Genomic DNA, 25,946 nt, shown 5'->3' on the forward strand with positions numbered 1-25,946 from the left:
TCCTCTTTCCAGACTCCCTTCGTCCTCCCAGGATGAAGGAGTGGCTTATTCAGGCTGGTGAGATTGGCAAAACGTTCATTATGTGGGCTGGCCTGCCCCTCTGGTTCTCTCTTGGATCTTGCCTGTCCCAAGGCAGCATGCAGTCTCCCCTCTGGTCTTGTCCTTTTTCTGTAGTAAATTCACCAGGGCCTTTTCTGCCTCTGTTGCAAGTGGGGCATAGCAGGCCTGCCATTGCCTCATGAGTCAATGTCATCTGTTGAGGGAAGAGAATGGAAAGACTTGCTTGGACTTGGCTTCCAGTCATAGAGTCCAATCCACTTTGAAAAGTACTGAAGCTGCTATTTCCTTCCCTATTGGAGTCTACTGAGCTTCTGTAAATAGGTTTCAGTTGGGTTCAGAACTTTGGATGGGAGAGGGGTAGGGTTAATTAGTACCCTAAAAGCTCAGCTGTCTTCCTTCACATGTCAAGAAACAACTCTAGAGTTCCACCTCCATAGCATAGCTTCTGTCACAGGAAAGACTGACTTCCTCAGTTCCAGTTAAAAATCCTGGGGAAACAACCTTACACATATTGGGTATAAAAAAAAAAATGAAAGAAAACGGTAAATAACAGCTGTTGGCAAAGATGTGAACAAATTGGAATCCTCCTGCACTGTTGGTGGGAATGTAAAATGGTGCAGCCACTATGGAAAACAGTATGGGGGTTCCTCAAAATTTAAAAATAGAATTACCGTATGATTTAGCAATACCACTTCTGGGTATATATCCAAAAGAATTGAAAGCAGGGTCTCCAAGAGATATCTGTACACCTTTGTTGACAGCATCATTATTCACAATAGCCAAAAGGTGGAAGCAAGCCAAGTGTCCGCTGATGCATGAATGGATAAACAATACGTTGTATATATATATAATGGGATATTATTCAGCCTTTAAAAGGAAGGATGTTCTGACACATGCCACAACATGGATGAACCTTGAGGACCTTATGCCAAGTGAAATAAGCCAGTCACAAAAAGACGCATATTATATAATTCCACTTATAGGAGGTACCTAGAGTAGTCAAATTCATAGAGACAGAAAGTAGAATGGTGGTAGTCAGGAGCTGGGGGAGGCAGAAAAGGGGAGTTGTTTAAAGGGTATAGAGTTTTGGCTTTCCAAGATGAAAAAGTTCTAGAGATTGCACAGTAATGTAAATGCACTCAACACAACAGAACAATATACTTAAAAAATTGTTAAGAAGGTAAATTTAAAGTGTTTGTTACCACAATTCAAAAAAAATCCTGGGGAAGATTTTTGATGAACACCCCATGGATCAGGGCATCGATCCTGAAACAATCAGTTGTGGCCAATGGGGAGAGTCGGCTCAGAGCATAGGAGCCTCCACTCTTATGGAGGGAAGAGCACTGAATGTCCACTACTCCTGACCTTCATAGAATTTGAAACTAGTGAGATATTGGAAAGCTCTGGAATCCTGTGGCTAAAAAATACCTGTGACCATGAAATTCATAAATGGAGCTGAAGAGTCATTGAGATTTTTGCAGAAGAAACAATTCTGTAGTTTTCTTATAAAAAGGAAGCAGTGAAATATTTATTCTTTTTGAGCTGACCAACTCAGAAAAATAAAACAAATAAATCTCAGAGGTTCAATCTGCGATGACAGGACAAGAATGCAGGAAAGTCAGATTATTTGCTGCAGCTCTAGGACAAAGTGTTCTGGTATAGTAAATATTTTTCAGTGATGTGTGGTCTTCCGAGTTCAGCCATTTAAGGTCATGTGCAATTCAGAGCAATAAGGCTTCAGTAATTTTAAAATAAAAATTTTTTGCTTTTGTAATATCACCAGCAATTTGGTTTGGGATAAAACATTAATAATTGATTTTCTGTTGAAACTGGATTTCTGCTGTGCTAGTAACTCATTCTAAGTAGTCTGCCTGCGTGGCCAATGAACTGGAATGTCTAGGAGACGGTATATATCAGCAAAACATCTCAGGATTCTGACTGCTAACAAAAGTCGAGATGAGGTTACTGGACAGAGCTAGGTAAAAGGGAAGGGAAGGTGAAGTGGATGGATAGTGTTTGCCTTCCCAGTCCTCTGCTTTTCTTCTCCAAGAGCATTCCCCTTGGGGTTGAGCTATTTCCACTTTGCTTCAGTATTGTGGTTCAGTGGGTGCTGCCAATCCTCCTGCTCCGCACCCCTGGGTGCAGGAGTAAGCATGTGACCCAAAGGCACTGGAGTCCTTCCAAGATGATTTTCAACCTTTAAACAAGGGAAGAGAGTCTCTTCTCTCACGGCAAAGACGGTACTGTAAACTGGCTATGGTTGTAGGCTGAGGAGAAAGCCAGTTTGTATGAATGAAATAATGTGACGAGAGAAGCAAAGATAGAAAAGAAAGACATACACGGATGCACACCTCACAGCATTTGGGTTTTTTGTTCGTGTTGGCCCCAAAGTACAGCCTTACCCTTGTCCACTCACCCTGAGATTTGGTTCCAGATTCCAATGAATGGAACCATTTGTCTCTAAGCTGGTTGGAGCTGGATTTCTGTTACCTTCAATTAAAAGCATGCAGAGGTACAGCTCAGGACATTAAGCACAGGCCACCCAGCATTCCAACAGGGTGGAGGAGACGTCCCTCTGGAGATGGAATCGTGACAGGATTAGGCTATCGCCTTCCCTTCGTAAGAAAACAAGGAGTAGCAGGAAAAGGCATCTTGAACACTAGACTAAGAGCAAAGGAGAGAGATTTAGTTTCTACTCCCACTGTTAACATGTGGTTGATCTTGGGTGAGTTACTTTCTAGTCCTTTGTAAAATGAGGGGTTAGACAACAACATCTGAGGGGTAGTTTCAGCTCTGATATTCTTTCAAATACTTAAATGTCAATTTGATTTATGCTATTGAGTCTCATCTCAGTTTTTACTCCAACTCTGCTTTCAGTTCTTCACTCAAATCTTGCTTACCTCATTTCTTTTTTTCTTTTCTCTCTCTTTTTTTTTTTTTTTTTGAGACAGGGTCTTGCTCTGTTGCCTGGGCTGGAGTGCAGTGGCGTCATCATAGCTCACTGCAACCTCAAACTCCTGGGCTCAAGCGATCCTCCTGCCTCAGCCTCCTGAGTAGCTGGGACTGGGACTACAGGCATGCTATCTGTGTGTGTGTGTGTGTGTGTGTGTGTGTGTGTGTGTGTGTGTGTGTAGATGGGATCTCGTAGTGTTGCTCAGGCTGGTCTCCAACTCCTGGTCTCAAGAAATCTTCCCATCTCAGTCTCCCAAAGTGCTAGTATTACAGATGTAAGCCACTGCACCTGGCCTCATTCCTTTAACAGGATTTAACTTTTGTCCTTCCTGAGTTGACTAGAGGAGCAAAGACAGGGAAAAAATAGCACACCCTATATTTCCCCAGTTAAATTGAGCACTCAGCTATTTAATAAGGAAAATATATCTATTTATTGGCACAATAGGGCACAAAGAATGCAAAATAAAGAGCTATCAAATGGTCCCCAGCATATTCTGGTCCCAAGGTTGGATGTTGTCACTGGCCAATGTTTTACCACAAGAGGAAAGTGGCCAAACATAGCAGGGAGATTTTATAGCCAGGAACTGAGTTCTACTGTTTGAAGAGGAATTTGAGCTGCTATTATGGAAGACCCTTGGAAAAATTCCCTGTGTAAGTCTGAGTTCCTCCAATATAACCATGTATTAAATAAGATCCTTTCAACAGACTGGGATTATTGCTTGTAAGCAAAATACACCAGGGTTTCTGTGTTCCTTTCAGAAAATATCTTGTCTATGTTGTGAGGAAGGAGAATAATATGGTGTCTTTTGAAAGAACTAAGTCCTTCTGAAAAATATGCTTGCTTGTTCCTTGGAAAGGCATGTGTGTGTGTGTGTGTGTGTGTGTGTGTGTGTGTGTGTGTGCATGTGTCCAAAATAAGCTAAAGAAGATTATGATTGATTGACATCATGAACTTTTAATTTTTGTGTTTAATAACAAAATGGGTCAGATTTCTCAGAACAATTGTGCTTTCAGAGGCTCAGCTGAACTTTTCAGCAAAACTCATGGTTGACCATGTGCTGGGGAATGAACTTCATCAGCTCTGTAGCCTGGGACTGTTTGGACTGTTGAAAAGTTTTATTCTCAGATAGTGAGTTCTTTTTATTTGTATAGACACTGTATTTAATAGAGAGCAAAATTTCTGTCTCTTGGTATGCTGTGATTTCGGTTTCCTTGTGACGAAGAATCAAAGGATGGAATTGCCCAAAGAGGAGAGGCCCTCCAAATTGTGGTTGACCCTAAAAGAAACTGGGTCTCATGGTGTCTTCTGAACAAGCAAGACACATACCTGAGCTGGTGTGACTCTTAGTTGGGCTCACCTGCCCCCGCCTTCTGCTACTCTCTATCAAACAGGATCTTCTCATCTAAACTACTGTATTATATCAGAAATGGGGACTTCTCCTGGTTTATTTCTTCCTAAGGCCCATGCAGAGAAGTGACCTGAAAAATTATTGGTTCAAATACTTTATCCTACTCAGTAATACCAAAAAAGGAAAATGTGCGTGTGTGTGTGTATACGCGTGCACACACACATGAGCATGTGGGCATCATGCATGTGCATATGGCCAGTTATTTCTGGTTTCTTTACATTCTGAATCAAAACGTTTAATATCTGATATCAGTTATGTAAAAAAAAAGCAAAGTGCAAGGTAGTGCAAAGTTACTATGCTACATTTGTGTAAAAGTGTGGGAGGGAATCAGTATACTGTATATTTGTATTTGCTGAAGAAACTGTGGAAAGATACAAAAGGAAATGATAAAAGTGGCTACTAGTGGAGGTGGGGTGGGTCTAGGTGGGTGGAGGACAAGGACTTTTCAGTGTACATCTGTTACATGTTTGATTTTGCAATCATGTGAATGTATTACCAGTTCAGAAAATAAACTCAATACCTAAACCAAAATTGTCCTTGAGGGTTGGATACTCTCTGTCTATACCGAATTTCTGTAATGTTTCAACATTTAAAAGTGATCATGAGTTATCTTTGCCTCAGGAAAAGTTAGGGAGAAAACCATCATGGAATAACAAATGCTATTAACATTTTTCCTGTGTAAGGAGATCTAGGAAAACAAAGGCCAAGTATCAGATGTTTCTTCAGGGACTAAAACAGTGTGTAAAGGTGTTAAGTTCAAAAAGGAGGGAAGGAGAGAGAATCTCCCAACCACTGGGTCTTCTTCATAAACACATTTCAGAATTTTTATTGTACACTGATAGCTTCTCCTCTGAGCCATGCCCTTAGGATGATTAAACATTTCCCTATGCTCTCAGCAATCGCGGAGAGATTTAAGAGTAGGACAGTGGCAACAGCTAACTTGATGATTAAACAGATGAAAAAAGGTGAACATTAGCTTGAGATGAAAAGAAGCCACAGACCTACAGAAAAAAGTAGAAAACCTTAACCAAGGCTGCTTAAGTATAACATGGATCAGATCTGGGGCTGGCAGGATAGTAGGAGCATCGCCAGCAAAAAGCCACAGGAATGCTGTTTGAGGCCCTTGTGGCCTATTTGGAAGGGCTGCAACATTTTGTGGAGGAAATGGCAGCATCCTTCCAAGGCAGCAAGCAGGGCAAGGCAGGGCACGTCACACGCTTGTGCAAAGGCTACCTCTCTGCTCACACCCTTCAGTTTAGATCTTATCGGATTGCTCGGGTTCAGCTAGTATTATTCTGAGCTTGCTCTCTTCTGGGAGAATTTAAATGACTTTACTGACATCTTTAAATCATTTTAAGAAAACAGGGTAGCATGCATAATGCAAAGGGTTATATCCTTTGTAATAGAAATGCAGTGATTTGGTGTCCTCTCCTTGGTTCAATGACCAGACTATTGGTGACCCTGGATAAATCCTTGATGTGGGTTTCAGCTTGTCCATCTATGGAATGGGAAAATACGTTACCAAAAGGGGACAGGAGATACACCTGTGAAGCCCCAGATGGAAGGAATAGCGCAGGCTGCCAGCATCATTTTTATCCTCTTGGGCTGTTTTCTTCATCAGAAAGTGAAGGAATTGCCCCAAATTCCTGAGATTTGTGATTTGAATTCAATAATTCAATAACAGACACCAAAAATATATGTAAGACACATTGAAAATACTTTATATTTTGATACATGAAAATGATCCTATATCGCTCGAAAGAGAGTGGGTACTTTTGACTTTATTCCTCATTAAGTACATTTAGTGATTTCTTCTATCTGTAACCTTAGAGTTCAGAATGAATGCAGAGTTTCTTTGGGCTCCTGAATTCCACAGGGTCAGTATATCTGGCTAGAATTCATTAATCATCTTTAGCTGTCCAAGGAAGTTTATTCACATTTAGAGATTCGAGACACATGGGGCTAGTCTGAGGACGCTGAGTCATTCTGTATTACCTAAGAGTTCCATTTGGGTGATGCAAGTTAAAGGATGATAAGGTATATAATCAGTATAAATATTATTATTTTTAAAGTTCTTTCATCCCATTCCTTAGTTTGCAAACCTCCACCCGAATCCTTGGGCAGTCATCCAGGAACGGCTTTGTGCTGACTTACAAGGCAACGTAACTTTTCCTCCTCACTGCCTTAGGACAACGCTGGGAGAGGCTGGCTCTCAGATGTGTGGGTAGATGGTTCTAGATGACATGCCAAGATTGCTTCCAGCTCTGTGAGTTTGGAAAATAAACGTACACTACCCTCTCATCCTGGCCCTCCAACTGCCTCTTCTCCCTCCACAAAACATATCCTACCTGTAAACATCAAGGTCTACCATGAACTTTGAGTGGTTGTGCAATTCAAAGGAGTGTGATTGGATCTAGTGCAAGTTGAAAAGAAGTGATTATTGGGTAAGCTCCCACGTGTAGCATCACTTGTCAGTGAAAACACTGACCTAGAATTCTAATTGCATGGTGACATGTTAGTACTCGATGGGGCCGTCAGCCTCTGCAGAAATGTCCTGCGGGAGAAGCGCCTCAGCAGATACAGGCTCGCAGAGGCTGCAAAGTGGTGTCCCAGGATCTTCGGGGTTTCACTCCACTCTTTTAAAATTACCAACCCAGCAACTGACTGTTAGCATTTTCATTGATTTCCTTCCTCTTGCCCTGTACTTTCACTCAGAAATATTTATCAAGCGCCTAATATGCTTGATGCTGGGATACAGCAGTGACCAAGGCAGATGCAGTCTCAGCTTCGTGGAGAGCTTACACGCTAGTGAGGAAGTGTACAATAAATATGCTGTATTGCAGAGAATGGGAACTTATGAGAGAAATAGTTACGGGCTGAGCCAAGAGGTGACCAAGAACCAGGTCAAGAGTGGTCTTTTGGGCCCATTAGGAGTTTGGTGGTTGTTCTGAATGCAATGGGGAGCCGTTAGAGGGGTTTAAGAAGGGGACCCCCAAGAACTACTTTACATGTTTGAAAAAGATGACTGTGGTTGCTGTTTGGAGAATGGTTTCTAAGTAGGGAGAAAGTCAATGCAAGAAGACCAGGCCCAGGAGTCCAGAAGGGGTCTTGGGACCTTGGACTATGCAGGCGGCATGGAGAGAGGATGGATGGATTGGAGGAAGGTTCTTGGGGTCGAATAGACAGGATATGAGAATGAGGAAAGATGAAACCCCCTTTGAAACTTTGCTCAAATGGTTAGGGGAGAATTAATTAATAATGGCAACCAGTTTTCTACCTCTAGAGGTGAAGACTTCAAGTTTGAGGCAGACTCTTTGTTTTAGGAAAATTATCACAATAGGTACAGTATGTATAACTTCATTCTTTCATCAACAGGTCCTCATTGTGGGCTTACCCTGGGCTAGGCACTGTTCTTGGAACATCAGCAAACCAAGCAGGAAAAAGCACAGAGCTTGCATTCTACCGGACAATACATGTAATAAATAAACTAATTATATCTAACACGTTAGAAGGTGATTCATGCTTTGGAAAAGAGAGAAATGTTAGCAGGGTTAGAGGAATCCAGAGGACCAGGTGTGGAAGGCAAGGTTGTGGTATTAAATAGGGGATTGGGCGGTCCTCATTGAGTGGATGACATTTGTAAATAGGAAACAATTCTATATAAACATACCAAATACCAGCTCCAGGAGGGCAGGGGCCATGGCTGCTTTCTTCATCCTACATGGTAAGAATGCAGTACAGTCATGTGCTGCTTACTGACGTTTTGGTCAACAACAGACTGCATGTACTACAATGGTCCCATAAGATTAAAATACCATATTTTACTGTGCCTTTTCTATGTTTAAGTGTACTTAGATTACACAAATATATTGTGTTCCAGTCGCCTACAGTACAGTAGCAATAAGCCGTACCATATAGCCTAGGTGTGCAGTAGGCTGTACATCTAGGTTTGTGTAAGTACAGTGTACGATGTTCACACAAAGACGGAGTTGCCTAAGGACACAATTCTCAGAAGGTAACCCTGTTGTTAAGCAACACATGTCTATCTTTGTTGAATGAATGAATGTTGAATGAATGAATCTGAATGCATTTGTTGATGTTCTGGTTTGGGATTATGAATTGTCTAAGTTTCAGTAGGAATTGTGACTCTAAGGAAGTGGGCTTAAATAAATTTTTAGTGGGGGAATCATCGTTATTTTTGTCTGTGTGCAAACAGAGATGGTTAATTGCCGTGGTGATGGGAAACAGCTTTTATTTTCATCCTGATACTTCTTATGGAGCATATTCCTATGTCACACACCATGCTCTGTAGTGTGTGCAAGTGCCTCATTTGCACACACCACGTGACAAGCCAGCCTCTCTCCCCTTCCCCAATCCGTTTCTATGGTGACAGAAACATTCCTCTCACCACTGGCAGGGTTGAGTTCTTGGTTTTTTTTTTGCTTTTTTCTTTTTAAATTAGTCCTTGCTGCCTTTCTGTACTAAACATAAGCCAAACAATACAATCAAATAACAATCGCTGTATATCTCTGAGGCAGTGTATGTGGTTCTTTGGAGTTGGGACTCAGTTTGGGGTATAAGAAAAAAGAGGAGGAAGAAGCAGGAATTTTCAAGTCCTGAACTGGCTTCCACCCCCATTATCTCTGGATTTGCTCCGTCTCCTTCCTCTGACTTAGTATTTTCTCTTGCTGCATAAAGAAAAGGCAAGAACAAAATAATTCACCGATTATTAGCTCTATAAAAGTCATTCTAAAACTGAGACCGGATGGTTGTCTGTAACAGGTGCACGCAGACTTTGAACAGGTAATCAAATAAGTGCTCTGTGGCTGATTTTCATGCTTCCACGTGGAACCGTCCGGCGAGGCGGCCCTGGTGAGCAGCGCCACTCCAGCAAAGCACACGCACGCGAGCAGGGCCAGCAGGGCTGGGAACAGAGAATACCAGCGGGTAAATGAGCCACAGAGACGGTGCCAGCAGCTGCACTCCTTTCCTTCAAAAAAGAAAAAAGTAAAATAAATACATTTTCACACTTAAAAAAATCCTGATGCTCTTTCCATATCGGAATCTTTTGGGGATGTTAAGAGATAGAAGCAGTGTGCAGTCCCCTGTGTAATTTTGCCCGTTAGTCCATGGACAGCATGTCTCTTAAAAGATCCCTTTAGGGACTTCATTTGTGCAAAGCTCACAGGGAAAAGTTCTCTAAAGCCACCATTTAACAATGAAACAAAGCGGTTAAACCCTGAAGACATTACGCTAAGTGAAATAAGCCAGTCACAAAAGGACAAATTGTGTAGGATTCCACTTACAGGAGATACTTGGAGTAGTCAAAGCCACCGAGACAGAAAGTAGAATGGTGGTTGCCATTCTGGGGCTGGGGGAAGAGGGGAGTTATTGTTTAATGGGTACAAAGTTTCACTGTGGAAGATGAAAGTTCTGGAGGTGGATGGTGGTGACGTTTGCACAGAAAGGTGAATGTACTTAATGCCACTTAACTGTACATTTGAAACTGATAAATTTTATGTTATTCATATTTGATCACAATAAAAAAAGTGAAGCAAAGTAGGGTAAGGAAATAAACTGAGGTAGTAAAGTGAGTAGGATGGATATCTTTTCCTGTCTGTTGGGGTCAGAATAAAGGGCATAATAGGGTTTTGACTTTTTGTTTCTTTTTGCTATATAAACTATGATTATTGTTTCTCCCCCTTCCTCACTCTCTCTGGAAATAATGATGACGGAAAAGGATCTTTAGTTCCAACTACAAAAAGAGCGGCAGAAATAATCTTGTGTCATTCCAAATAGGCTTTCTTCCCTGCTCATATGGCCTTGTCTTCTTCCTATTTCTCTCTAACAGGACAGCTGGATCTGATGGGAAGTCCCAAGAAGAGTCCAGCATCTTTCATACACAGTAGAGGCTCAATAAATAACACCTGTGGGCTGGGCACGGTGGCTCACACAGTAATCCCAGCACTTTGGGAGGCTGAAGCAGGGGGATTGCTTGAGGCCAGGAGTTTGAGATGAGTGTGGGTAACATAGCGAGATCTCATCTCTACAAAAAAATAAAAATTATCTGGGTGTGATGGTGCATGCTTATAGTCCTAGCTACTTGGGAGGCTGAGGCAGGAAAATTGCTTGAGCCCAGGAGTTCAAGGCAGCAATGAGCTATGATTGTGCCACTGTACTCTAGCCTGGACAACAGAGAGAGACCTTGTCTCTAATAAAACAAACAAACAAACCCGTGAAAATTGAAAATTTGCCCTTTGACAAAATATGTATTTCATAAAGAAGCTCTTTTTTTAACCCACTAAATCAGAATCTACTAAAGAGGGGAGGGGGTCTCCCAAAATGCAGAGGCTCCCTGGGCTGTCCTTATACATCAGCACTGCACAACAGGCAAGGTGAACAGAATAATATTTTGAGGTTAGGTTATATTTTCCCTTTCCCTGTCTCTTCATTTACTCAGTTATCTGAGCATGTTCCTTGAACTGGGGGAAATTCGGGGCAGAACACTATGGAACAGTCCAGAGGAGAGCTTGTGACCTGTAGGCTCCATTAGGCCTCAGATAAGCTGGGTTTTGCCCCTCACAGTATTGGTCTGTACAATGTTTTGCTGAAATGTAAATTTGTACATGTTTAAAAATCGGGAGACTTCACATAAAAATCTGGGTTTCAGGCTTTTCTTTCAAAATGTGAAGACAGGGCTGGGCGCGGTGGCTCACGCCTGTAATCCTAGCACTCTGGGAGGCCGAGGTGGGCGGATTGTTTGAGCTCAGGAGTTCGAGACCAGCCTGAGCAAGAGCGAGACCCCGTCTCTACTAAAAATAGAAAGAAATTAGATGGACGAGTAAAAATATATAGAAAAAATTAGCCGGGCATGTAGTCCCAGCTACTCGGGAGGCTGAGGCAGGAGGATCGCTTGAGCCCAGGAGTTTGAGGTTGCTGTGAGCTAGGCTGACGCCACGGCACTCACTCTAGCCTGGGCAACAGAGCGAGACTCTGTCTCAAAAAAAAAAAAAAAAAAAAAAGTGAAGACAGCCCCAGCAACCGTGTTTACCCACTTGACAGCAACCAAGTGGAGCTGAACTTCTGCCATCACATTTAGGATGGTGTATTAATTAGGATAATGTGAGCCTCTGTAACAAATAGCCCCTCAGACAGCAGTGGCATAACACATGAGAAGGCCATTTCTCACTTACATACGACAAGTCCAGTGCAGGTGACTCAGAGACCCAGGGCTCCTTCCTTGTGTGTCTCCACCATCCAGGAGGGCCAAGTCTTCTGTTTTTAGCCTGCGGAATGGGAAAAAGAAAGTGGAGAAGCACACCCATTTCTCAACCGCCTTGACCTGAAAGTGACACACATCCATTTGACTCATATTCCCCCAGGGAACGCAGTCATGTGGCCCACCTAGATGCAAAGGGAGCTGGGAAATGGGGAGCTTGCTGGGGAAGCCACTTCCTGCTGTCAACTCTAACCCATGGATGGGGGACCACAAATGTGTGGTGGACACATGCACCTCTGCCACAAATAGGTGTGTGCACTCAACTCGCCACAGTCCCCACTGCTTGTTTCATATCCCTCAGTGGCCCCTGGAGGCATCTGAGTTTGTGGCTCTGGTTTAATGTGTTCATGGACAGAGAATGCAAAAACATGAAAAGAGATGGATTTTTCCTTAGACTGAAAAAGAGATTCTGCCGGGCTGTCAGGAAGGGAGAGACAGAGGTCAATGTGCTCTGAGAGCAAGGGATGTGTGACCCATCTCACTGAAATATGGTCTTGGAAACTGCAGGACCAAGTGAGGAATGGCTGCATGGCATGTCTTAGCAGAGGAGGCAATATCTGCTCTCGCCCTACCCCAAATCCCTGTGCCACCTGTGGGATATAGAAGTAGTAGAGCTAGTCATCTGAAGCAGCCATGTAAACCTGGACAGTGGAAACAACTCGGCCATATTTTCTGGGGACAGAGGACCAAATGGATGTGTGGTCCCTCCTCCCAACCCACTCCATGGGACTGTGTAAATCCCTGGGGTTAGGAACTCTAGGAAGAATTAAGGCTAACTTCCTTACTCCCCCACAGATCAGCTGCTAGGGGTTTAAACTGAGTTATTATATAAAATAATGGATATGTGACACTTCTTGCATGCATGAGTTTATGCATGAGTCATACTCTCTGGTCAATTTTGCAATTTTCTGAATGAAGGTACTGAAGAAGGCAGTGTCCTTTTTCATTTGGCCTTTTTCTAGAAACTTTGCCCTCCAACTCCCAGACCCAGAGCTGGACTTCTGCTCCCAGCCTTGTCCGCCCACATACTCAAGACAAAAAAGCAAACAAAAGCCCAAACCCTGTGAGATGATAAGCCTTCTCAAACTGGGGTAGTTGCGCTGTGCATATTCAGTTTTACTCAAAGACGTGGAAAAATATTTTCGTATTAAAAGAAACGAGGTTAAATTATGGAGTAGAATGCAACATTCACATTTAAAAAAAAATGATGAAATTCCAGACCTTAAAGGAACTTTTTTCTTGCAGAGAAGGGGGCCTCCCTGTTTCAGAACCCCATGTGGGTCTCCACTGGGGTTCTTTTGAGAACAATTCTGTGGAAAAGTTTTAGCAGCTCTGGCGCTGCGCCCGGCCTGGCTCAGGGCCTCCTTCCTCTGGCTTAGGCTGCAGCTCCCGATGGTGTCGCGTCCTGTGAATATCTCCTCACGTTTCTAAACGCACAGCTTGTCAGTGTGGGCGCAACCTGAGAGCTGTGGCCAGGTTCCAGCTCACTTGCTTCACTCGCTTGGAGAATCCGCGACTTTAGGGTACTTCTAGGGGGCATCCTGGCATCCCAGGCCAGTGCTCCCCCCTCGTCCTTGGCTACATCCATTCTTTCATCCTGCAGGAACTAGGGACCCAAGTGCAATACAAAGAACTTTGTCCACCCGCTACCCCCAAATCCATCCTTCACCCTGCCCTTCCATCCTCGAGGGTCCTGTCTCTCCACTGGGGTATCTGGGGTCTGTGGGTGTGCTTAGAAAAGTTTGGCGAATTAATGGCTTCTGGTTCTGGAACAAATGCATCAGAGCCCATCTCTAGGGCTGGTGGAGGACGGGTGGGTGGATGAGCCCGTCTGGCCAAGAGAGAGGGGCTGGGGTCACTGTCGAAGGACCGGAACGGGCCTGATGGAGGCTCAAAGGCGCGAACGTGTGTTGGCAGGGGCAGCCTCTTTCCGCCGCCCACGATGCTCAGGCTGGCGCTCAGCCGAACTGGCTGGCTGTTGCAATCTCCGCACGCCTTGCATTGATCGAAAGGCGGGTTGAAACAGCAAACCCGAGGAGGAGCAACTGCTCCCAGACTCAGCCCGAGAGCGCGACCAATGAGGATGCGCACTCCTTCGCACTAGCCAATCAGTGAAGGGCCTGCAACAGCGCGGGCCAATGGGGCGCCGGCTCGGCTTTGGGGCAAGGCAGGGGTCGGAGCCCGCCGCAGACTTGCACCACAGCGGCCCAGAAAGGCTCGCTGTCCGTGTATTCGGTCCTCCTTGGCGACTTGCTGCCCTTGCAGCCGCACCATGGACGCCCCGAGCCAGGTTGTCAACTTTGGGCCCGGGCCCGCCAAGCTGCCGCGCTCGGTGAGTTCCCGCGAGCGCGCGCCGGGTGTGCGGTCGGGGCGGGAGCATGCGCGCGGTGGGTTCGCATCCAAGCCTCGGGAACTGGGATCTCCGCTCCCCGCCGCGAGGCTCCTAGACGCTTTGCACTTGCGTGCACGCCGCGTTCAGTAGCGCTCGCGAGCTGGCTTCTGGAAGAATGCAGCTGGTGCACGGAGCTCGGTGAGGCGTGCCTGTGCAGCTGCCCCTGGCGCCGGCTGCCGCCGGTGCGAGGCGTGCACGACTCGGGCCGCCGGTGCATGCTGTCCCGCGGGTGCAGGCACCTGTAGACTCTGGGCTGTGCCTTCTCCAGGGCCCGGCTGTGCCGGGGGCGGGGCGCGGCCGAAAAGAAAGCTCCCATCTCTGCGCTCGCCTCACGCCTTTGTGCGGAGAGCACGGGCAGTGTGGAGCGGATGCTTGAATGGACAGTGAATGAGTGAACGACTGGATGGTGGGTTTTGCACACGGCAGTGGATCACGTTAACTGAGGGGGATTGCAAACTGAAGGCTCGCGTGTCCCTCCTCCACTCCGCCTCCCAGTGTTTGGTTTACTCAGCACTTGGGAACACTGCTTTTCAGAAATGTGAAGTTGAAAGCCTTCAGAGCTTTTCCCTCCATATCCCCCAGAGAACCTACTCTTGCTTAAAGCCTTTCTCCACTCTTTTTTTCAACCTGTTTATCCCCTAAAGGCATTCGGGTATTCACACTCTGGTAGGCACTGGGCTGTTTAACTCAGTTCTGTTCAGTTTGTTCTGGAGCAAACAGAACGATTGAATTCTCCACCTAGACTCTCCCAGACTTTGCAAGTGCAAGTGGAACTCACTCCCTGCCTTCCCAGCGCCTCGCCTCCCCCCAACACCCCCCATCCCCAGCCCCACCTGCTGGGAAGAAGGCAAAGTCTCTGACGTGACTTGAACCCATTGACAGGCAGCTGCCGCCGCTGATAATTTTATTTTTCTAACCAGGATAAAGCTGATAGTAATGTTGCAACAGCAAGAGGCATAGCCAAGTATTTTACAATTATCAATTGTTGAACAGAGTAGAAATCTCCCCAGGACAGAGCCGCCTCTGTGTTATGGTAAGAACAGAGAATCTTACAATTTTAGAGGGAAAGGACATCTTGCGTTTCTAGGGGCAGCGCTCACAGTAGCAGAAAGAATGGGGCTTATTTTTTCTCAGTTATTACAGTTCATTTTAGGTAAGATTCCTTGCTCTAATTGTGGATACGTTTCCTATAGTCTCCTCCTGCCCCCAGTGCTTTGGAGTCTTCCAAATATTTGTTCCCTGTGTATTTTTTTACGAATTTATCATAATGGCAATTGTCATCAGTAATACAATTATTTCTTCATTATTTTCCTGGGAGGATTTTTGCCCTCAGATGCTCTGTAACCTGGGGTAGGGGGACGGGGAGAGGGGCAGATATTGCTTCTTATGTGTCTTCTTGATTTAGTTGAATTGTAAAAATTAGAGAAGCTTTCAACCTTTTTTGACTGTAACCTACAATGAAAAATATATTTTAACAAAATGGCAAAGTATATACATACAATTATAAAAATAAAAGCCTTATGAAATAATGTTTAGCCTAATTATCTGTGACATACACTATTTTGTATTCTGTTCTGCTCTAGTCTGTTCTATTTCACTAAAAAAATTAGTTGTGATCCACAAAAGTGATTGCATTTTGCAGTTTGGAAAGCACCCCACTGAATTGGGGGATGTGGTTTTTAAATAGAAGGCTTTAAAACTCTTTGTAATGATTTTGGTTATAAACTTTTACAGATGTCTTTTCAAGGAATACTGTCCATAAGAAAAATATAGTCTTAGAACAAGTTCAAAGATGATTCTCTCACAGATGAATGTTTGTTTCCTAAAGGATTCACTAAAGTTTATTTGATCAGCCAGTGCTAACAAGCATCCAACATTTCAAAAAACAGTGATAGGTTCTTGAAGCTGGTTGTTGAGGCAATCTTTTTTTGTCTGATTCTTCATTGTTACAGTACTGTTTTTTCAGACAAGTTGCATTCAGGGTTAGGTTAGTCTTATGTTTTAATGATGTCCTCCTACATGGTCTCTTTTAAAGAAATGATCTCCCATTTGTAGACCTTCTCTTGTGGGCTGCTTTTAGTGAGGGTCTTTTGCATTTATTTTATGTTCATTTTTAGAGCTTTTTTTTTCTCTTTATTTTTTGTTGTGGAAATCCTCACATACACAAAGACAGAATATAGCGAACCTACAAGGACCCATCTCTATCAACATTTTGCCAATCTTGTTGCAGCATCCTGGGACGGATCTTACTTCACAGCGGCTCTTCCTTCTTCCTGCCTACCCCACCTGTCTCAGTCTAGCACCTTAGACCAAAAGAGATTGGAAAATTGAGTTATCTGTATAATTTGGATATAATTTTTTTGTTGTTGTTGTTGTTCCCAGAACCCAGCACTTTATGCATTCTGTACTTTATTTAGGTTTAGGAAAGTGGTGAATGAAATTCGTGAAGGGGATATTTTCTAGGGAATGAGTAAATTCATGCCTTTGGAAAAAGTGTACCTTATCATCAATCATGTTGCCTAATTCTATGCTCAACTTGTGTGTAAATTGCATCATCACAGGCTTTGTAGGAACATGGGGAGGGAGGTGACTGGCTGTGGGCGGGGACAGAAGCCAGGGGACCTTACTGGCCTGTGGGTAGACCTCTCCTCCTCAGGTTTATATGTACAGAGGAAAAGCTGTGCACAGCATATTGAAATCAGCTTCTTTTCTTTTCTTTTCTTTTCTTTTTTTTAGGTGTTGTTAGAGATACAAAAAGAGTTATTAGACTACAAAGGAGTTGGCATTAGTGTTCTTGGTAAGATTTACTTTTGAATTCTGTGAATGTCCAGGTTTCAAAGGGAACTAATTTAAATGCCTCAATCTTAGAATTTCTACAGGGTCTTCCTATAGGCCTTTGTAGATAAATCTTTAACCTTTAATAACTTGAGTTGCATGTTTGATAGAAACAATTTTGAAAACAGCATAAATGCCAGGGAGAGGTTCAGACATCTCCACTTACCCTGTCATAATTGGCTTTTGCTAATCACAGGATCTGGGATCAGAAGATACTGTGTATTTGCATAACAGTGCCCCCAAATATTTATAATGCTTTACTTTCAATTTACATTTTTATTACACTTAAATATAACCTTATTAAAGTTTAAAAGTACACAAGCCTTTTATGAAGGGCTTGCACATTAATAATTTCATTATTAAGTGTTTCTCCCCTATATCGTTGGGGAAGAGGACCTCTGTGTTCTAAAATTTACTTTCTTTTATTTAGATTTTTTTTTTTTTTTGTGGTAGTTCCAAAGGCTGCATGGTGTTAAGAGACCATAGGGTAAATTGTATTGCTTATTTCCATTAAATTTTGTTCCTGTGGGTTTGGGACATACCATTTGATTTCTGTGAAGTGAGATCACAGCATGGAATTTTGTGCTCTTGTCCTAGAGGGCAACCATTGCATGTGGATTCCTGTTTGGGAAAAGGAGATGGTAACAAGAGTCACAGAGAACATCACAGAGTCTTGAGTTAATAAATAGCTTGTTCAGTGAACAAGCCACTTGAAAAGTCATCATGCTGTGACTATAAGGCTTAAATGTTTGCAATTTGAAAATCCATTTAGATTGTCCCCTAAACTAGTGAGCCTTGGCCCACAATTTGAATGCAGAATAACTGAACTTTCCCTATATTATTTACTTGCAAATTTTATAATTATTTCCGTTCATTTGGTTTTGAACTGAAACTTTTTTTGTTGTTGTTTCTCTCTCCTCCCACAGAAATGAGTCACAGATCCTCAGATTTCGCCAAGATTATTAACAACGCAGAGAATCTTGTGCGGGAATTGTTGTAAGTTTAAAAAAGACCAAATTATATTGCTTTTGTTTGATACTCTCTAAATCTGGGTGTCCGTTACATTATTTTCTATCTAAATCTTTTAAGATTCTTCCAAATTCACTATTAGTACATAATGCTTTTTATTTGTTGCCCATCCTGTGCTAGTGCTTTTGTTTTTATTTTATGTGATATTTCCAAAGATGTGAATCATTGTATTTAGGAAAGACTTTTCAGCACCGTGGCAGTTAAATTGGCTTGAAAGGGATTTAAATGACAAAGAAATAGTCATCTTTGTCAGTATAATTGAATATTAACTACTTCAGGGGTTCTTAAAGTATAGCTCTCAGATCACCTGTCAGAGTCACCTGTTGGGGGGAATATTTAAAATTCAAGTGCTGGGCCCCACCCAGACCTGCTGAATCAGAATCTCTGGAGAAACTTTATTTTTAACGGGCTCTTTGGGTAATTTTATGTGTTCTAAACTCCAGGAACTGCTGCTTAAGTGAAGTCTCATGGGTTATTTGCATTGCCTTTCCTGCCCAGAGGATACCTTGTTCTTAAATAGATGGCTGTTTAAAGGAGAGGTTTTATATATTATATAAAGGTACTCATATACACCAAACATACAGTAAGCTTGAAAACAAACCACTTTTTTTCTCCTCACAAAAGTAATGCACATTCATGGTAGAATGTTTAGGAAAAAACTGGAATTATCTATAGCCCCACCAGTCAGGGATAATCATTAACATGTCAGTGTCCACTCTTGCATTATTTCATTAACAGAGTTTGAGTTGTACTGATTTTTCCATAACTTTCCTTTTCAAATTGCCTTGATAAAGTGATTCAGGCGGGGCAGGCTTGGCGCTATTTCTGTGAGGAGCGGTGGAAGCCCATTGCAGTATGAATGTTCAGAACTGGTAGTCAGTCATCTGCTTGGCTTCACACGCCTGTCCTTCATGGAGGAGTATTTGGAACCCCAGCCTGGGGAGACGTAGCATCTGACCACATGCCTGTGAGCCTTTTCTGATTGGTGTCCCAGTTCAATTTATGGGCCTATCCTTGCTTCTCCTAACCAAGTTCCTACCTTATACCCCCGCACCTAGCCTCTGTCTGGTTTCCTTTTATCCAGTTCTTGGCTTTGTTAACTGCCCTGCCTCTGAGCACCATAAATCTGGACCCGTGGGGTACCAGTCTTCCCAGCTGCAAAGAACCTCAAGGTTAGAGTCCCTAAGGCCTGGCTGGCTGCTTCACTATCCTACTGAGCATTGAATGTAGACCAGGCATCTTTCAGAACAAGATATTTAGGTACCTACCACCTGTTCCCCAAGACCCTGCCACCTTATTCTGCTCTTTATTATTTTACTTTTGTGTCTGGGAGCTCTGTTCCCCTGGTCAGATAATCTGCCTTGTGCATACCTGTTCCCTAAGTCTGACCTTACTCAAAGGGATGGGTCCACTGTCTGTGGCCTTGTCCCTCTGGAGCTGGCCTTATTCTGCTGCCTGTGGTCATTCTAATCATCATTTTCATTTTGCATCCTGGAGCCGAAGAATTTTGCTCTTTATCTGGATGTATGTTGGGTATGTGATTACATGACTAGGCCTAAAGCATCATCAAAAATCCCTCCCCAGTGTCCATCATTTCCATAGCATGGTGCTTAACATATAAATACTTCCAGGATTTTTGGTTTCAAGTGACAGAATCCCAACTCACTGGCTTAAAGGGAATGTATTACCTCACCTAACAGAAAGTTCTGGAGGATTTAGGAGCTCAGATAACACCAGGAAGGTCGTTTTCCCCATCTCCTGGCTCTGCTTTCTTCTGTGTTTGCTTCACCGATGGCCACCAGGGCTTGCAGGATTAGTTCCTACATGTTTATTCTTTTCCTCTATAGAAACAGTCCCTCCTACCCAGAAGTTTGGGCAAAGGTCCCAGCACCAAATCCCATTGGCCAGATTGGGGCAGGTGCTCACTCCCTCCAGCTGGGGTTCATCATAGTCAAATCACGTGGACTGAGAGTGGCAGACGGGTGGTGTCCTAAAGACATATCAGGGTATTGTCACTACTTAAAGGAAGAAGAGCTTCTGGTCAAACAGTAACCACAGGCTTCTGCGAGTCCCCAGTGAACAGTTGTCCAGGGAATGAATAGATAAATGACTGAATTAGGGAAGCCAAAGTAGCAGTGGAACTTTACCATATTTCTTGTTCTGAATTCACCCAAGATAAAGCACTTGGTAGAGTATTACTCGCTCTCAATCTTTGACCACGTGAGACTATATTTACTGTTACCTGTGCTTCTGCCCAGAGCCGTTCCAGACAACTACAAGGTGATTTTTGTGCAAGGAGGCGGGTGCGGCCAGTTCAGTGCGGTCCCCTTAAACCTGATTGGCCTGAAAGCAGGCAGGTGTGCCGACTATGTGGTGACAGGAGCTTGGTCAGCCAAGGCCGCAGAAGAAGCCAAGAAGTTTGGGACTGTGAATATCGTCCACCCTAAACTTGGGAGTTATACGAGTAAGTTCTGGGAGCTGAGCTGGACAGTGAAACGCTGATGCTGGGTTATCCCTGCCCAGGGCGGTCTGCAGTTTTTAATGCTTAACTCCCCTTGTCAGTAGTTAATTTCATACCATTTTGATTTGGTGGCTGTACTAGTTAAGACTACTAACTAGCTTCTGTAAAAAGAGTTAAGAAGCTAAGTCAGCTGACTTAGCTGAAAAGCCCAGGGGCTGGTTTGGCTTGATTAGGGGCCCCAACAGTGTCTCCAGGTCTTGGTGTCTCCCTGTCTCTCCCATGGTGGCTCCACAGTCAGGGGAAGCTGTCCCCTCTTTCTTGGAAGGTGGCTGCAGCTGCTGCCGATCTTATATTCTCCCAAGTTTCATTGCCTTTGCGGAGCCTTCCCAGGAACAGTCTCATGTCTCCTGTGCCATATTCTCAGTCACTGTGGCCACACCTGAGTCACATGCTGCCTCTGCGCTGCGGTTTAATTGGCTCCACTGGAACCACACGAGCTGAGAACAGGTGAGGGCTGGGCTCCCAGGAAGAAAGTACTAACCCATCAATGGATTTAGGATAGATGGATGCTGGGTGACAAGGAAAAAAACCCAAATATCCCACAGGTCTTTTTAAAAAAATTATTTCATTTTGAGACAAGGTTTCACTGTTGCCCAGGCTGGACTGCAGTGGCTTTTCGCAGGTGTGATTATAGTGCACTGTAGCCTCCAACTCTTGGGCTCAAGTGATCCTCCCACCTAAGCCTCCTGAGTAGCTGGGACTACAGGCGCATGCCACCATGCCCAGCTTCCTGTGTCATTTTTGAAGATTATTTGTACCCAGTAACAGTTGAAGGGTGGGATTGATCAGTTCCTTCCAGGATATTGGTGGTGATGATAATGGAGGGTTGGTAGGGTGCTTTCACTTGTGAAGTGCTTTGGAATCAGTTAGTCTTTCACTGCTGGGGGAGATGTATCAGTCTCCCGGTCAACTGCCACCTACCTACGTAAGAAAAAGAAAAGAGTACGCTTATGAAGTATGAAACTTGTCTTCTGTTATAGAAATTCCAGATCCAAGCACCTGGAACCTCAACCCGGATGCCTCCTACGTGTATTATTGTGCAAATGAGACCGTGCACGGTGTGGAATTTGACTTCATACCTGATGTCAAGGGAGCAGTACTGGTTTGTGACATGTCCTCAAACTTCCTGTCCAAGCCAGTGGATGTTTCCAAGGTAGAGTATAAAAGAGGCTGGGTTGGGGGAACCCAGTGACTCGGTTTCTTTAGGGGCATTTTAATATATCCAAGAACAGGCAGAATCATGGGCGTCTTGGGCCAGCAGAGCTCTGAGGCAGGGCAGCTGTCCATGAGCAGGCTGACAGTTGCTTATCACTGGCTGTCGAAATGCTTTACCTCCTGGTATTCTCAGCCTCATGGTAATGATCGCCTCCCTGGGTCACACTCAAGTCCTTGGGGAACTACCTGCCTTTGAGAGCGGCTTGTAGAAACTTTTTTGGTCAACACATTGGGAGTAACATGTTGCCTTCAAGGGCATAATCGAGCTCAAGGGACCTTTGTGTTGGAACCACCTCATCTCTAAAAGCATCGATGGGGCACACACACTTCACAAGTGGCTCACCAGGGTGGGGCAGGGGGACCAGTACACCAGGTGCATGCAACAAGGGCAGTAATGTCTGTAAAGAATTTACAAACAATAGTTGAAGCATCTGAGTGGTAGTCTGCCCTTGTAATTGTGATAAAAAATACTTATCTTGAGATTTACCAATTTAAACCAATTTTGTTTTGTTTTGTTTTTTGTTTTTGAGACAGGGTCTTACTCTGTTCTCTAGACTAGAGTGCAGTAGTGTCATCACAGCTCACTGCAACCTCAAACTCCTGGGCTCAAGTGATCCTCCTGCCTCAGCCTCCCAAGTAGCTGGGACTACAGGCTTGTGCTACCATGCCCAGCTAACTTTTCTACTTTTTGTAGAGGTGGGATCTCTCTATGTTGCTCAGACTGGTCTCAAACTCCTGGCTTCAAGTGCTCCTCCTGCCTCAGCCTCTCAAAGTGCTGGGATTACAGGTGTGAGCCTCCATGCCTGGCCCATTTTGAGCCATTTTTAAGTGTACAGGTCAGTGGCATTAAGTACATTCACATTGTTATGCAACCATCACTACCATCCATTTCCAGAAATTTTTCATCTTCCCAAACTGAAGCTCTATCCATTAAACAATAACTGCCTGTGGCCGTACTCCCCCAGCCCCTGGCAACCATCATTCTACTTCCTGTCTCTATGCATTTGACTACTCTAGGTACCTGTGTAAGTGGAACCATACAATATTTGTTTTTTGTGACTGGCTTATTTCACTTAGCATAATGTCTTCAAGGTATATCTATGCTGTAGCGTGTGTCAGAACTTCCTTCCTTTTGAAGGCTGAGTAATATTCCATTATATGGATATGCCACACTGTGTTTATAGTCTGCTTTTCGTTATCGCCAGGCACTGGCGAGTCTCAGTAAGGTCACTGTAAACTACTTACCCCCCACTGCCGCCGCTCGATTTTCCTAAAGGTTTCATCGAGAGGCATGGGAGTGGGTTTTATATCTTGCTCAACAAATTTCCTGGAGTACCTTTAAACGTCTGTTGTTTTCTAAAATTTCTTCTCCCTCAGGCAGCTTGTCCCCTCCTTTCTCTGTCACAGCAGTCCCTTTCTCAGCACCTTCTGACTGTCCCTTTATACAAATAAAAAAAGATAAAAAATTCTGTTTTGTCTCTTGGTTGCCAAGAGAGTCAGAGACCCCATTTGAAAGACTGGTGTGGATGCAGAAAGGAGGTGTGGGAGTGGATGTGAGTATGTGCGAGGCCTTGGCAGTGATGGGCTTGGGTGGCCCCTTCCAGGTGAGGACCACGCAGAGACTGTCTTTAGGCCTTGGAACTCTGGATGTGGATTTGCCGTCCCGGATAGAGATGCCTTCAGAGCGTGGATTGCTCCCTAAACAGGAATGGCGTCACTGCCTCGTAAAAATTGTGCTTTGGGTAGAGGTTGGGAAATTTGTGTATGTTTATGAAAAATGACCAAATGCTTGTAAAGCAGCATGTCTTTCTCTTTTTAAGTTTGGTGTGATTTTTGCTGGTGCCCAGAAGAACGTTGGCTCTGCTGGGGTCACCGTGGTGATCATCCGCGATGACCTGCTGGGGTTCGCCCTCAGAGAGTGCCCCTCGGTCGTGGAATACAAGGTGCAGGCCGGAAACAGCTCCTTGTACAACACACCTCCGTGTTTCAGGTAACCCTGGGATGCAGCATTGCCGTGGGTCACTATTTCCTGTCAAAGCAGAGGTGGCGTTTCAAAGCAGAGCGTGCTTCCGTGAGCCACTGACCAAACAGCCCCAGATGTCCTGCCGGGATTCTCTCCCAGCTCACCTCTCTCTCTTGACCCTCTGTCCACTGTTTGATCAGTCTTTCTTCCTGCCCTTTTTGGGGGATGGTGGTGTTTTTTGTTTGATCTTGGTAACCCAGGCCCTGGTGGTTCACCATTAACCCAAAAGCTCTCTGTACGTGAGGTGCCGTGGCCTTCATCTCAAACAACTGGGGCAGCTTTGGAGAAGAACTTTCAATGGTTGGGCACTTTCCTTTCTTTCCCTGCTAGGCCTGCACGAAGCTGGCTGCCTGACAATGCGCCTACTGGCTTGGAAACACCTTTCTGTTTTTTAACGCAGTCTTCAGGGGTTCTGTCAGCCTGGCTTCCTGTCAGCTGTGTGGGGGTGCATTGCAGCACTTCAGGGAGAGCAAGGTGGCCCTGCCTCAGGGTCTTCAGGAGCAGTAATAGGACCATTTTCACTGGGTTGCTGCGGGGCTTAAATGAGTTGATTGTAGATAGGTAGATAGAGACATACTTTTTTTTATATTTGCACTTATTTTTTATTTTTTAATTTAGTTTTATTATTGTTATTTTTAGATACAGGGTCTTGCTCTGTCTCCCAGGCTGGAGTGCAGTGGCACAGTCATAGCTCACTGCAACCTCAAACTCCTGGGTTCAAGCAATCCTCCTGCCTCAGCTTCCCGAGTGCCTGGAACTACAGATGTGTGCCACCATGCCTGGCTAATTTTTCTATTTTTATCTTTATTTTTTATAGAGATGGGGGGGGGTCTCACTATATTGCCCAGGCTGGTCTTGAACTCCTGGCCTTAGGCAGTCCTCCTGCATTAGCCACCCCAAAGTGCTGGGATTATAGGCATGAGCCACCTTGCCCAGCCTATTTTTGCACTTAGTACCTGGCACTTGGTGATTTATAAATGCCGGCTGCTATATTATTATTATTGTTGTGGTTGTTAGTTTCCAGGGTCACAGAAGGGGTGAACACAGGGGAAGAACCAGAATTTATGGATTTATCTTTCCAGGGCAGATATGATGTTAAACAGTGATACTTTATGTGTATAACCCCTTTAATCCTCCCAACCATCCTAGGAGTAGGTACTATTATTCTTCTTCCCATTTTGCAAGTGAGGAAGCTGAGGCCATATTTTAGGAAGGGGCACAGTGGGGATGTGAACCCAGGCAGTCTGACTCTAGGTCCTGGGCATGGGCGCCCAGCACCTTAGTGCTTTGTCTTCACAAGCAGAAGGGTGAGCGTAGATCTGTGTGTGTGAAGGGTTCTGCCTTAGGAGGATGGATCGCAGCTGGAGTCCAGCCCTTCCACTCAACAGGATCCTTCTGTGACGGGTGGAAGTTCTATTAAAGGAGCGCAGGTGATGGTTCCATCTGGGTCTGGACCTTGTCAGAGCTCCCCCTCCCCAGGTGCTGCCTGTGGAAGAAGTCTTCCATATAATTTACCGCAGGAAAGAAAGAAGTTTTTTCAGTGTTAGAATTCCAGTGGAAATTTCCGCTGGGTTTCTGTGCGGTCGCAGAATACAGAGCAGCTCCTCACTTTGTGTCCCCCACTTTCCTCAGGGAGTAGGCGGTCCAGGGCGAGCTCCCCTCGTTTCCAAACCCCACTCTCTTTCGCCCAGATTGAAAGTGTTCCTAAAATGCCTGTGGGGTGGGGGTGGGGCTGAATCCTGTTTCCTACTCGCCTGTCCCACCTGTGGGGCTCTAGGCAGCGGGCAGACACCTGTGGTCACAGGCCAGCTGCCCTGGCCAGCCATGAGAACCCGGCAGGCTAAGTGGTGAGGGTGCAGGTGTGGACCTCAAGTGCCGGACTCCTAGAGAAGGGGCCGAGGCTCCAGGCTGGCAGGAGGATGGAGAGGCCCATCCTTACCTGTTAGAAGGTGGGGCCGGGGCCTGCCTCGCAGTGAGGTGAGTCTTCCAGGGAGGCCGAGGCCGCCACCGGCTTCAGCAGGGAGGAGGTGGGAGCAGACGGGGAAAAGTGCTGTCTTGGGAGAGCTGTCCCACAGCCTGCAGGCCAGTGGGTTGCGGGGCACAGCTCCCGGAAGGGCAGGTGGCACACCCCCAGGCACCTTCTCCAAGAGTTGCCTTGGAATACATTTTTAAAAATGTAATGAACATGAGACTCTGTCTTAAAAAAAAAAAAAAAAAAAAAAAAAAAAAAA

At 44.7% G+C, this 25,946-nt stretch overlaps 1 protein-coding gene across 1 annotated transcript in view; it reads left to right on the forward strand.

The window, feature by feature from the left end:
- Positions 1–13,843: 13,843 nt before the first annotated feature.
- The window catches only part of PSAT1 (phosphoserine aminotransferase 1), a 24,472-nt gene continuing 12,369 nt past the window's right edge, over positions 13,844–25,946 (forward strand). The window contains exons 1-6 of the mRNA XM_012650661.1: positions 13,844–14,032; positions 16,829–16,889; positions 17,854–17,923; positions 20,215–20,420; positions 21,458–21,630; positions 23,513–23,682. Of these exons, the coding sequence (XP_012506115.1) occupies positions 13,973–14,032; positions 16,829–16,889; positions 17,854–17,923; positions 20,215–20,420; positions 21,458–21,630; positions 23,513–23,682 (740 nt within the window). The 5' untranslated portion in view covers positions 13,844–13,972. The remainder of the gene's footprint in view (positions 14,033–16,828; positions 16,890–17,853; positions 17,924–20,214; positions 20,421–21,457; positions 21,631–23,512; positions 23,683–25,946) is intronic.

Source organism: Propithecus coquereli, unplaced genomic scaffold (genome assembly GCF_000956105.1).
Source record: "Propithecus coquereli isolate 6110/MARCELLA unplaced genomic scaffold, Pcoq_1.0 Scaffold339, whole genome shotgun sequence".
Classification (NCBI taxonomy): domain Eukaryota; kingdom Metazoa; phylum Chordata; class Mammalia; order Primates; family Indriidae; genus Propithecus; species Propithecus coquereli.